Genomic DNA, 14,051 nt, shown 5'->3' with positions numbered 1-14,051 from the left:
TAGACTGACAAACAACGGCTGAACCAGAGTGGGCGGGGGGGGGGGGGCGGAAGAAAGGGGGGGGAGTGCAACAGGAAAATGGAAACAGGCACATTAGAGAAACTGTAAATAATTTGTTGTAACTGGAAACTAAGAGTTGTTTGAGGAAAGGGCAAACAAAATTCCCTCTGAAGAATCATAGTGATTCTGTTACTTGGAACCAGTCCCATTCTTGCAAAGAAAATCCTTGAGAAGGGGAAGAAGCCAAGTCATGGAAAGTTGTGGATGCACGTTAAGGGTCTGAAGTCTATCCTCTAGGCAATGCAGAGCATTTGAGAAAGACCACCTTGGTGACAGAATGGAGGACAGAAGGAAGAGAGGTGAGGGTGGCTGCAAAGAGACCTCTTAGGAAGCTACTGCATTACTCAGGAAGCTAGTGGGGGTGGAGAAAAACTTGGACTCGACATATTCAATTGGCAGAATCAACTGCATGGGACATGAGGTGAGAGAGTGAAGAGTATAGGTTTGGGAGAAAATAAGGTGAATTCAGTATGAGGTTGTTGAGATCCCTATAAGGACTTAAGGTAAGAATTGGTGAATTACACATTCTTCAAGATAACACCCCTCTGAAGCCTTCCACACCACATGCAGGTAGAGTGAATAATGCCCTCTCTAGCTGTTCAAATTTCTTCACAGTTGTTATGCCTTTCCCCGCCCAGCATTTGCAAACCCCCTTTTCTGCTGAATTTTCTCTGTGTAATTTATCACCTTTTAAAATACCGTATTAATTATTTATTTTGTTTAATGGTGCTCCCCACTCCCATACAAAAAGGGCAGGGAATTTTGCCTATGGTTAAATAAAATCCATGCAACCCCAACCATTTAAATATTTCCCTTTTCTCTCTCTGGTTAATTTTTCTTTAGATATTTTATTACAACTGAAAACTGAAAGAGCATATCATAACTTCCTTCTATCATTCAAAGAATAATATTTTTTTACAACCCACCAAAAGGGTAAAAAGACACCTACTTACATATAGCTTATCCTGGCTTTACTCATATACCCCAAATTTAAGCCACTGAGCTATGTTTTTTACTCACTACAGTCTTTGGGCTTTTTGCTTCATTTTCTGGATTGGCTGTCATCCCATTACGGAGCTCAGAATTCTACAAACCAGCTGTTTTCTACAAGATCAAATGTTTCTTTTGGGGACCATCCAGTAAAACACAATGGAAGACTTTTTCAGTCACCATGGCATTCAAGTTTCACAGAAAAATTTAAATGATTACATTCAAGGAAAAAGGAAAACAGAGATTCAGGGGGAAAATAGCAAGTTGCAGCTCCATAAATAACTACATTACAAGGAGTTAAAAACACTAGTATCCAAGATAGCAAAGACAAATGTTCTCATTAGGAGAAGGCAATGTAATGATGTCATAGTAAGTGCTCAAGAAAAGTTATTTGAGACCATTGACAATAGCTACAATTGACCATGCTCCACAGTAATCCTAAAACTACCAGTTCCTGCTGACAAGAAAGAGGGTGTTGGATCTGGACTAGCATCAGTATGAACTCTTGTTAAAATTTTGGATCTTCTTGCTACTTGTAGTTACTCTACACTTCTGTATGGTTCAGGACCCATTTGTATTCCACACATAACATCCATTCTGATCTCCATAGACTGTGTTATGTGCCAGAACCATCTTGATACCTCAACTGGAGAGTCAGAATCCAGAACAGCTTGCAATGATTAAAGTGACATATTATGTATCACTCCATCATCTTCCTCTTGATTATGGTTTTATCTAATACTTCTTGTAGGGAAGCTTATTTTGACTATTTTATTGGATTACTTCTCTTTGGTTGAGAGGAGAGGTACTTTGTAAGAGAGCTGATGGTCAAAACATGTATGCTCTATGTCAACCTGTCTGTGGAGGTAGAAGCAGAAAATTTCGTTATTTCCCTGGAAATTTAAAAATCGGCTGTTAGGAAGACTGGGAAGACCAAGTTAAATCTCTCAAGCTGGTCTGTGAAGGTGCAACTAGTTGGAACTTCTTCTGGAAGTAAAATGTGAAGTTCAAAATTCTCAAGTTGCTGAATGGAAGAAGGGAAAGCAGTATAGCTTGTTTAAGAAGAAAATGAAGACATAACAAATAAAGGGGAGAAAGAAAACTGCTTCTCCAGTTAACTATAATAGCTATTAACTGATTGAATTTTTAATAAAATTTAATAACTTCATTTTCTTCTTCTAAGTAAAATACCTGCTGTGGAAGAAAAGTGTAAATGTTGTGAACCCAAGTGATATTAATGTCACTGTAATTTTTATCTTTGAAAAAACGTGCCTCCGCCGGACAGATGGTTTTCTTCTAGGGAGTAATACATGGGACTGAAGTCGGGGAGGGTCAGTGGACAGCTACTGCTACCAAAATCCCTTAGTTTTAAGTGGGAGTAATTTGATGTGGCTGCCCTCACGCCCGTCTTTACTTTAAAACAAGTACACGAAGTGGGTGAGAGGGATGACAGAGGTCTAAGAGAAAGGGTTGAAATGCAAAAACAAAAGTATGCAAAAGATAGAGGTCGGCTGCTCTACTGCACCAGCGCAGATACCAAACGACATGAAAACTATCTGAAGAGTGCTTTCCTACGTGAAAATGAGCGGTGGAGCTGATTCTATGCTCCTTGGTGTGACGGTTAGCCTAGAATTCCCCGGACACTTGTCATTTCGGTTTCTCTCTAACCCTCTGCCCTCCTGCAAAAGTAATCCTACCGACTTTCTACCGACTTCACTAGTAAGAAAAATAAACCTCTTTCGATTTGAGGAACTATTAAATTCTTTGCTTTCATGAAAAATGAAAATAGCTGAAGCCGGAACAAGCACTTCTGCCCACAGTCTATGCAAAGTCCCCGTTTATCCGCCTGGCTCAATTCGGCTGTCTTTGCCCTGCCCGGAGAGGAAGGGGCGGAGCTCCGCTTGCGTCATTTGCTAACGCCGGAAGTTGGCTGCGACGCAACGACGAGCTGAGAGCTGGAAGGGCGGTGTGTGACGAGTTTCTCGGTGCTAAGTGGGTAAGGGATTAACGGGTTGGGATTTGGGGGTGGGCATTTGGTCCAAAACTGGAAAGACACTGGGAGTTAAAAAAATCCGGTGTGGGGTTAGAATTGGGAGAAGGGAGGGGTGGAGTCGTTGCTGGTAGCCCTTTGCCTGGTTTCTTTCAGTGTAGCTATTTGGGATTATTTCTTTATTCTTTCCTCACGTTCCGGTCGCATGTTCCTCTGTTGAGAGATGTAAGTTTTGGCCATCTGCTCAAGTTTGAAATAATAGAATTTGTACTAAATGAGGTGAGCTTTGCAGTCAGTTCTGAATCCTCCTGCCTCCTAATAGTTGAATAATCTTCCGCAAATTAACTTCTCTAAGCCTCAGTTTCTTCATCTGTAAAATAAGAGTAATACTTCCTAGGCTTGTTGCAAACATTATAATGAAATAACCTGTATAAATGAAATAACACGTGTAAAGTATTATTGTGTCCAGTTTGGGGGTGAGTGCGCGGCAATGCGTTGTTTCGTCCTTTTGACCTACGCATAGTGTTTGGAAAATTACAGATTAGGAATTGGGATCTTTTTAGCTTTCTCTGAGAAAAATGAGGGCTGGTTGGATTTGTGAGGAGCCCCTCTGTGATATTCAATATTGAGTTTGTGATTTCAGGGACTAACTATGGACACCCAGAAGGACATTCAACCCCCAAAGCAGCAGCCAATGATATATATCTGTGGAGGTAAGAGTAGCACTTACATTGAGAGCATTTTACTTCAATTTTTTTGAAATTACTATATTTCTCTTTTGCTTAAATGAGTCACTTATCTTTAAAGTTATAAAGCAAAACACTTTAGCAACCACGAAAAATCCTCACGATAAAAGTTCATTTTCTCTCCTAGAAAAAGTGTATTATTGCCCACAACTATTTTTTTCTTTCCTCATTAATACATTGGTGATAACAACATACCCTTGAGATTGAGTATATTTTAGTGCTTTGGGTGAAAAATATGGTTAAGATAATTTGCTTGTCCATAATGTTTTCCTTTTAAACATTGAATAAATGTGTTTTCTTTCCTAGAATGTCACACAGAAAATGAAATAAAATCCAGGGATCCAATCAGATGCAGAGAATGTGGATACAGAATAATGTACAAGAAAAGGACTAAAAGATGTATCCTTTTAACTATGCTTTCTAAATATGAGGTAGGAGGAAGTTAAGAATAATGCTTGGGTTGATAGTTAAAGACTAATCTCTAGTAAGAATGGTAATGGATTACTTACCAAAAAAAAAGTCATGATCAGCATTTTCATGGACCAATATGCCAATCTATAGGCATATACTAAATAATCTGAATACTAGTTGATTTTGGTTCACAGAAGTTCTGTTTTTGGAGGATTCTATATTTAACTAAGTACTCATTATTGAGCTTGAGTTTATGGACAAACTAAATTATAGAAGGAGAAATATAGTGTACATGTGCTACCTAATGGAAAAAGTGAGGTTTACAAATTAGTTGTAAGACAGGGTAAATTGTTATGTGGTAATTGAAAATATTCTTAAATCAATAATTAACCACCTTTAACATTACTTCAGTGTTTTTGGTGCATTAGTCTTTTGTATCATGGAAAGGAGACTAATAAAAATTTAAGTAGTGTTTTTTCATTTCCAGTTGTCATAGTAAATAATGCATTCCATACTTTTGTGCATTTTAGCTTAAATAACAAAGTGGCTTATTGTAAAGAGAAAGTGACTAGGAAGTGTTAAGTCTTTTATGTAATTTTTAAATACTTCTTTTGTCCTTAATTCACTTTTAACACAGTGGTGGTTTTTGATGCTCGGTGAAACATGGAATTCGGAGGAATATCTTTGTATTTGGATTTGCTGTTAATGTTGTATAGCTTTTGATTGGTGTACTTATCTTTATGAATACTATATACACATGATTTCATTTTAAAAACCATATTGTATTTAGGTATCTATTAATAGTTTATATAAAGAAATTTTTTTGTTGTTCAATTACATGATTTGTAATTTAATTTTTTTGTATATGTCATCTGACATATGATACAGTGTCAGTGATATACAATGAAGGTTAAAAGTGCTTCCCCAAACCACTTTTAATCAAAACTTAGAATCATTGGGGCCCTTGTTAAAAATAAAGTTCTGGGGATCTCTAAAGGTCTAGTTATGTAAGTTCCTTGGAAACCACTGTTTTATATCATCAGCTGTTTGTAAAGTCTCCAGCATCACTTTGTATAGTATATACCAGTGCACTTACTGTCAGTGTGCATATGTCATTTTGAGTTAGGTTTTTCATTTGTTACTTGAAGTAGGCCTTTCTGTATTTGTATATAATGCTTGACTACTTGGTAAATCTTGGGCAAAGAGAAAGAAACTTTAATGGTTGTTTTCTGCAAAGCAAAAACCAACATCACATAAAGTGGATGAAGCAGACTATTAAGGCAGGTGCAGTTCCCAGGTGTAATCACTCATTAAATAAAAAAAAAAAAAGGGCAAAAAAAAAAATCTGCTTTCAGGATATAAAAAGAACAGGGATTGGTTTATACTGGATAAATGTTTAAAACTTTTATCTTGATCTTAGGGATATGAATACTCAGATACTCCATCTGTTCCGGGATTCCATTATTACAGAGCATCATGTTGGCCTCCCTAACATTCATTTTAAAGATCAGATATATTCCAACTTTATTAATAGTTATGTGTGTCTTTGACATTCAAAATATTATATACCATTTTTTAAAAATCTGTATTTTTACTACCATCCTTGAATACTAAGTTGTATAAATTTATTATGTGCTATACAAAGTACTATCATTCTCAAATTTTAAAGAGTGCTTCGTTGGTCTATGTTTTCCTTCTAGCCATGGCTTTCATAATTTTGTAGTTCTGCTATGTTTCTTCTTGAACTTGTCCTTAGACAAAAGAGTACCAGTAAATAAGGTATCTCTTTATGACAGCCTCTTAAACAAACCCAAGCTCACCAGATAATGTTGCTCTTAACTGTTCTAATTTCATAGGATTTTTACGTATCAGTAGCTTAATTGAATATTGTTATTTGGTTAATTAGACAGCTGTTTAATGGAAAAAGTATTATCACTGGAACTCATGACCACCATTTCAGTCAATTATCTGTTTGTGTCCACTTCATCTATAAAATGGAAGTAATTTTACCTCTTGCCTACCTAGACAGTTTTAAGAAAAAAATGGTAAAATAGATGTAAAATTGCTTTTAAAAGGTTCTTTCAAATGTGCTCTATAAATATAAAAATCAGTTAATCAAAACTTGAGGTTAACATATATGAGGTGTGATCAAACAATACGGTGAATGTTTAAATTTAAAAAAATGTATTACAGTAAAAGACATATTGCCATTAATCCCCCTCGCTTTGAACACACTTATCCCATCACTTGCCACTTTCTGAAGCACTTCTGGAAGTCCTCTTTCGTGAGTGTCTTTAGTTGTGCTGTGATGGTTGTCTCCATGTCCTGAACCATTTTGACTTTGGGGAAGAGCCAGAAGTCGCATGGTGCCAGATCTGGTAAATAAGGTAGATGAGGACACACCGTGATGTTTTTATTTGACAGAAATTGCCATATACCAGAAGTGATGTGTGACACGGAGCATTTTCATGATGAAGGGTAATTTACAGCACACTTTAAAACACACCTGTCAAGTGTAGCTCACACCCGACTGACTGCACCAAACAAGTTGAACCTTGTCACACACTTCCTAAGGTTCCACGTGCCGCTCCCTGTATTGAATATCCCTGCCTTTCTGTCAAAAGGTTTTTTGCAAAATAAAATGAAATAATCCACAAAAACTCATCCTGTTAGCCTATGTAACTATTATCACCATTACTGAAAGTATTATTTGCCACACAGATGATTGTATTGGCCTTAAGATTAGTCTCCCAGCTGGTTTTGCTGTCTTCTATATACTCTTCAGATTGCTCCTTCTAAAATACAAATTTCATGGCACTGTCCTGCTGAAACTCCTCAGTGGCTCCCTATTTTGATAAAATCAAAACAATTGCAAATAATATATTTGGTCTTTGATTATCTGACTCCTTTCTTTATCTGTCACCGGTCTTTGATTATTTGATTATCTGTTATCGGTCTTTGATTATCTGTCACCACTTCAACCGACTCTCAATCTTTTGGTTCTAAGGAGATGTTTGCAGCTCCTTAAGCAGGTAACAGACATTTTTTCTTTTTGCCTGTGCCTTTTCCCATGGCTTGTCTCAGCATGATAATGACCTTTTCTGGTGTTCTTCACCAGCTTCAGGATTTTGAAAGGTTGATTTATTGTCATCTAGCTTCTAGTATTGTTGAGAAGTCCAAAACCATTCTTAATCCTTTGTATGTGATCCACTTTCTCTCTGGAAACTTAATTTTCTTTGCTAGTGCACTGAAATTTTACAGTATGTGCCTTGGTATGGGTCTGTTTTATTCCACTGTTTTGGTCACTTGGTGGGTACTTTCAATCTGGAAACTTAGGCTCTTCAATTCTGGGAAATTTTCTTGAATTATTTAATAACTTAAAACTGAATTTTCTCTAGATCTTTTTTCCAATCTAATATTAGACTTCATTGACCTAACTTTCTCATCTTTCATTTTTTTCTTTTTGCTCTGTAAAGATTCCTTCAGTACAGTGTCTGACTGACTCATAACCAGCACTCAGAAAATGTTGAATGCATGAAGAGAGAATCTTGTGTTTCATTTACTCTTTTGTATAAAGGGGAGGAAATAAGTAAATATAAGTTGCAATGTAGATATCCTGAAACGTTTAATCATGTTTCTGCATTCAAGTAGGAATAGATACCAATTTACCTTGCAGACAGCAAAACAATCCAGAACAGTAACAGCGTTTTAACTCCATCTAAAACAAATTGAAAGGCAAAAGAGGAAAGAACTCATATATTCACTCTTTATTTCTCCCCTAATGCTCCTCCTTCCTGGTGGAGCTGGGGCCTGTAAGGCCAATCAGCGGGATGTTGGGTTGGGGACTAGCCAATCATCCCGCAGAGGACTTATTTCCCGCCCCCTCCAGTCAGCCGCTCGCGCACGGGCGCTGAGGCGGGGAGACACGCCCCTCCGCACCTGCGGCGCACTGGTTAGGTGTGCGGCGTCCGCGTCCTCGGTAGGTCGCGGGGTGTGGGAACTCGGTGAGTACTTGGTCTCCTGGAGTAAATTACTCCTCCCCATCGCAGTCCCTCCCTCCGAGCGGGGCTGAAGGGCGGACGCAGAGGAGCAAATGCGCTGTGGGACTTGAGTGAGGGAGCGCGTTGTGGGCTGGACATCCTGGTGGTGGGAACCAAACTGGAGGGCCGTTTCCCGCCGCTGATGGTGGCGGATATTTGGGGCGGGGGGTGCGCAATAAGGGGGTTCCCAGCGGCGACCAGTCTTGTTGACCAAAGCCAGGAAGTTTCAGAGTCCTAAACTGCCCACTGACCGTTGCGGGTTTCCTGTGGAGCTCCTGGATCCCGACCGATACCTGGTCCCTCCACCCTCTCGAGCCGCGTTGTACATAGAAACCGTTGCTACGCTTGGAGGGTATCATTTCCTTTCGGCCTCCGGCTGCAGGGGGAGCTCGACCCTGTGGATGCAAGATGCCTAGGTGGGAGATGCTAGGTGGAAAAAAACGGTTTCCTGTTACTAGTCCATCGCAGTTTGCACAGGAGGTATTACTGATAAGCTGAGTAGGAAATACAGGAAATGGATGTGGATCAGAATGATGGAAAATAAATTAAATCCAACTATGACCAGATTACAAACAAATGGAAGAATTAGAGCAAATGTGTAAGTATTTTGGAACTTGAGAATTGATATTTAGTAGTCTTGAGAATGTGTATCCTACCAAAAAATGATAGTTTTCCAAAAGGATTCTCAGAGAAATGTTAAAACAGTGCTCAGAATGAAATTTGTTTGATTAGGTAAGAGATGTCTATCATTTCACATGTTTTTTACTGTATTTTATTCAAATCATAAACTCTCAGGAGTTGCAAGACTCCTTCAGTACGAGGTGATCTATTTTCATCCCATTAGATGCTTAAATCTATCCCATCAAAGGTCCTCCAGCTCTTTGGAAAAATTCTCCCAAGGCAAGCTATTCTATCCTGGGCAGCATCAATAATTTAAAAGTTCTTTATTTTGCTTTCCTATACCTTCCACCCTTATGACTATCCTTGTGATGGGAGACATTCATCATACTGGACCAGGCCGGTATGGTGTGAAAGCCACAGTCTCATTTCTCAACTGGATCTCATCCAAATGCTGACAAACTGTCATCTATATTCTATACCCGAATCAAAGCCAGCAGAATATGGAGGAGAAGGCGACAGAGCATCCTCTTTTTCTGCAGAGATCTAGTTGATAAATGACCAGACCCCCAGAAGGCTGGCATGCGAAAGGAAATACTTCTAATGAAGTAGACCCATTGCTACTTATTTTTAAATGTATCATCCAGTATATTTAAGTGCAGTGATTTTAAAAATTGTTGACAATGACTCACAATAAGAAATATATTTTTCTTTACATCATGTGCATTTATATGTACACATCTTTATAATTTCTGTTTGTGTAGACATGAAATAAAATTTTACAAAATAATATTTATTGGTATGTGTCAAGTAATCTGATTTTGTTGTTGTTGTTCTGTCTCAATATAAAACAATGCTGATTGAAACTCACTAATTGATTTCATGGATTGCCACCTGCAATTTGATAAGCATAAATATGATGCTTAAGTATGTGAACTCTGTGGTTGCCTACTGAGACTCACATCTTCAGTTCACTGCTTAATAGCTATCTGACCATAGGCAGTTTACTTACTTGAAACATCAACTTCCTCATCTGTAAAATGGGAGTCATTAATATCCTACATGAGAATGGTTTTGGAGAGTAAGTGAGATAATCCCTGGCACATAGTAATTTAGCTCCATAAATGTTAACTATTGTTACTGTTTCCTGTTTAAAAATAAAACCTACCTAATGCAGTAGTTGTGATATAGGATTCTGGTGTCTAGTGCCCAGAGATCGCATCTCACGTACCCAAAGAAGGAGAGCGGAGCAAAGATTTTTATTAAAGTAAAAGTATAGCTCTCTCATGAGAGGGGGTACCCGCAATTGGGATGCCCACTGACTAAGGCTAAAGGCTCTTTTATACTTTCTCTTAGGTGTTTGGGGAAGGGAGTTGACACCTTTTAATGGATTTTGTCTATCCAATTTGCTGTTTGTCCAGCCTAAAGGGATTTACGAAATAACCCATTTATCCCTAGAGGAATGTTACATTGTTGCCCTGTAGCAAATGAGTCATTCCAGAACCTGGAGTTCCAAGATATGGCTGCCTTTGTTTATTTTACTAGGGACTTCCCTGTTTACCTAACAACGTGCTAACTAACCTGTCTCAGTTGAAGGATTGAGGTAATATATGTACAGTACTTACAGTGGTACTCAAATTAAGAGCTATGTAAGTATCTGTTGCTGTTATTATCATCATTAGCAGCAGTATCATTAGAGTGAAATTGCATGACCTTCTTTTCCCAGTTCAACTCAGCAAGTGTTTCTTAAGAGATATAAGGTACTGCTTATTCTGCTAGTCCTGAGTATATGAAGATGAATAAAGTACTCGTAAGATCTCTCACAATCTAGAAGAGGAGACAGAGAACCATAATTAGAATATGTGCTATATGCTATGAGAGAGGTCTGTACAGAGTGCCATTAGAACACAAGTCGGGGGCTGTTCATTGATGGGAGAGGGCTGCAGGGAATGGGGAAAAGGGTAATGTTAAGGAGAGTTACAGCAAGGATGTTACTTATGTTTGTGCTGAATCATGAAGGATGGTTGGGATGTTAACAGCTAAAGTAGGTCATTTAAATCAACATTAAAAGATACCCTAAAAACCAGATTGAGTACTAAAGCGGATCAGAATATACCACTCCCAAATAGGCCACTTTGGCATAAGGATTATTTTGAGCTGAAGAAATTAAACAACAGGAAGAACTCTGCCCTCACCCTTTGCCTAAAAGCAGGGCATACATTTCCCTCTATGAAGGTTTTCCCTCCTCCCCTCTCCCATATCAGGAGGAGAACAATTCTTACCACAGTAGAGAGACAGTCAGCCCTGAGATGAGTCTGCATAAACAAATATTAAAATAACCCTTTCATTTGTTTCTTCCACAAATTTACTTTCTCCTAGAAGCCAAAACATCTTTTCCTTCTGATCACTTCGCCACAATTTATCACCCTTTGTTAAAATGATTAGGCTCTCAGGCTGAACAGTGTCTTTGGGTTTTTACTTTTTTGTGAAGCCCCCATGTGCATATAAAATAAACCTTTTCTCCTGTTAATGTGTGTTTTCTCAGTTTAACTTGCAGGCATCAGTTACTGAATTTAAATGGGTAGAGGAAAGTGTTTTTTTTTTTTCCTTTATAGCACCAAAACATGTTTTGTCATTGTATTTCAACTTTGCTTAAGTAAAGATTAAGTGAGATAATCCATTTGTGGGACATAGTAACTTTGCTCCATGAACGTTAACTGTTGTTATCAGGAAGAGACAGTTTAAAACGAGTAGTAGCCTTCCTCCTTGGAAAAAACACTCCACCTCCTTTTCTACAGAAATGAAAAATAAATATTACAGAGTACCTAGATGGTTATTACTATCCAAATTGAGTATTATATATATTAGATTCTTGTTTTCCTATATATATTTTAGCCATGACCGCCAAAGATTATTCATCATTGTGGGGCTTTGGAACAACAAAAACATTCAAAATTCCCATTGAACACTTGGATTTCAAGTATATTGAAAAATGTTCAGACGTTAAACACTTGGAAAAAATTCTTTGTGTGCTCAGGTAAGCATTTAAAAATTATTTCATATTTCAGTATGCCAATTTAATTACACTTGTTCCCTTCAAAAAGTCGAAGCTACATTAGAAACATTGGAGAAAGTTTTCAAATTTTGAGATTGTTTGTTGTATTTGCCCATGTTAGGTTGCAAAATAGTGATTTTCATCCTGTGGTTCATTTGCATGGTTCTGGCTGGATTGACTTCCAGTTTGTGATTTAGGCACTTTTCTTAATTCCTCCACATTTTCTAGGAAAAATAGCTGTGAGAGTAGCCAGTAGGAGGTAAGGTTAGCTCACCAGCCTACACTGATGAAGTTTTTTGGCACTCTTCCACTTCTGCCAATAAAAGTGGGTGACTCACTGCGAGCTGGTCCTATGAAGGATGGTGGGGAGGCCAGGAGGCAGGACCGGAAGGCAGGGAATCAGGACCTTCTCTGGGTAAGAGCCCCATGGCAGTGATTGTTAAACTTTAGTAGACATCTAATATGGTTATTAAAAATGCAAATCTGAATAAAAATGCAAATTCAAGGGTCCTATTCCCAGAGATCCTGCTTTGGGAAATCTGGGGTGGGGCCCAGGAGCATGTGTGTTTAGTGAGTGCCTAGCTATTGACATGCAGATGATCAAGGGACCCTCTTCAAGAAACACGGCCCTGTGCCACCTGTTTTGGTTTTCATTGTTTTCCTTTTTGCTTTTCTCAGCGATGTAATAGCATTTCCATTTATATTTGGTCAGGGACTGATACAGAAAATGACAAGTTTATGGGATGAAAGAGATTGAAAGCCACAGTAATGTTGGTTCTACGAATTTCTATGAATAACTTAATTAAATTATATTTCATTGATTTGGGTTATTAATTTAATTTGAAAATGGGATTTATTTCTGCTTTTCTAAAAATTTAAAAGCAAACAGACCCACAAGAGAAGGGCAAAAGTTTGATTTTCTTTAAAAAAACAAATGATGAAAAGGATAGATGTCTCCATTTAACTCTCTAAGGAAGGAATTTTGTTCCTTGAATGGTTGAATTTAGAGGCATGTCTTTCTAAACTGTTCCTCTGCCATTTTCTCATTTTCTTCCTATCTTTTTTTTTTCGAGGGGGCCGGGGGCGGGGGGGGGGCAATGGGAGGGTGCCAGGAGCTTCTCCTAGGAAAGGAAGTCCAAAGTCTCACTTTCTACCTGTTTCTAATACTGAATTTCCATTTGTAAGTTTAAAATTACATTATGTACGAAATGAATGTGTGTTAAAGAGGAGAGAAAATATTACTTATTCAACTTTTAAAGTCTTGATGGAAATTTGTGTCTTTGGAGCTCCTTTTTTTCTTTCGTTGCATCACTGTATAGATCAACAGATAATAATGGAGGTTGTGCTGGCTGCGGAAGGTGAGTGGGAGGCAGCAGCCCATCCTTCCACCTGTGCAGGGGCAGTCCTTGAGATCTCTGCAGAACCCCTGGGCTCCACGGAACCCAGCTTGCAAACCATTGTTCAAGATGATCTCTACGTAAAGTGGTAACACTAAAAGTCTGAAATATTTTAAAGGTCTGATGAGGAAGGATATTATCCAGAACTTACAGAATTTTGTGAAAAGCACCTTAAAGGATTGGCTCCAGGAAGTAGAGCTTTGAGGAAAGACAAACCTGCAGCGACAGCATCCAGTTTTACAGCAGAAGAATGGGAAAAAATTGATGGTGATATAAAGGTATAGAGTAACACCAGATTTTGTGACATTGTCCTATTGTATATATGTCTACTTCATTTATCTGAAATCCTAGGCATCTTTTTTTGTCAGTGAAGGGCTTCTATTGGTAATTACTTAGGTCACATCAGTTTCTTCTTACATCTAGGAGAATACGTGTGTATGCGTGCGCGTGCTCCCACACAAGTGTGTATTTTAAATGACCGAATAAATGGTTCCATGCTGTGAAGGAACCATTTCAATCATCTTACATAAGTTGTGTTATATAAACATGTTTGTTTATAATTTTTTTGTACTACCTGGTTATTCCCTTGCAATAAATTACTAGAATTCAAATTACTTGATCAAAAGATTTGAATGTTTTTAAGGCTTTTGAAACCTATTTCTCTATTTTCAGAAAAGTTGTAATGTACCCTTTTACTCTCCCCTTTTACTCTCCCACCAGTCATGTATAAGAATGCTCATTTTC

The 14,051-nt window shown here is 38.1% G+C and overlaps 2 protein-coding genes across 5 annotated transcripts in view; both read left to right on the top strand.

Moving 5' to 3' along the window:
- Positions 1–2,967: 2,967 nt before the first annotated feature.
- POLR2K (RNA polymerase II, I and III subunit K) lies at positions 2,968–5,034 on the top strand. Of its 3 annotated transcripts, none has more exons than XM_019757638.2 (4): positions 2,968–3,046; positions 3,684–3,753; positions 4,093–4,185; positions 4,835–5,034. In XM_019757638.2, the coding sequence occupies exons 2-4, from the start codon at positions 3,693–3,695 to the stop codon at positions 4,855–4,857; spliced, it is 177 nt and encodes a 58-aa protein (XP_019613197.1). In that variant the 5' UTR covers positions 2,968–3,046; positions 3,684–3,692; the 3' UTR covers positions 4,858–5,034. The 3 variants fall into 3 exon arrangements, with proteins under 3 accessions (XP_019613197.1, XP_074172949.1, XP_019613198.1); XM_074316848.1 differs by lacking the exon at positions 2,968–3,046 and adding an exon at positions 3,137–3,265; XM_019757639.2 differs by lacking the exon at positions 2,968–3,046 and adding an exon at positions 3,166–3,319.
- Positions 5,035–5,175: 141 nt separating this feature from the next.
- SPAG1 (sperm associated antigen 1) overlaps positions 5,176–14,051 on the top strand; it is a 60,929-nt gene continuing 52,053 nt past the window's right edge. For both annotated transcript variants that reach the window (XM_019757642.2, XM_074316847.1), the window contains exons 1-3: positions 5,176–8,201; positions 11,751–11,892; positions 13,426–13,585. In XM_019757642.2, the coding sequence (XP_019613201.2) occupies positions 7,979–8,201; positions 11,751–11,892; positions 13,426–13,585 (525 nt within the window). In that variant the 5' untranslated portion in view covers positions 5,176–7,978. The remainder of the gene's footprint in view (positions 8,202–11,750; positions 11,893–13,425; positions 13,586–14,051) is intronic.

Source organism: Rhinolophus sinicus, linkage group LG12 (assembly GCF_036562045.2).
Source record: "Rhinolophus sinicus isolate RSC01 linkage group LG12, ASM3656204v1, whole genome shotgun sequence".
Lineage (NCBI taxonomy): Eukaryota > Metazoa > Chordata > Mammalia > Chiroptera > Rhinolophidae > Rhinolophus > Rhinolophus sinicus.
Note: the sequence above shows the minus strand (reverse complement) of the source record. Positions and strands in the feature narration are given on the sequence as shown.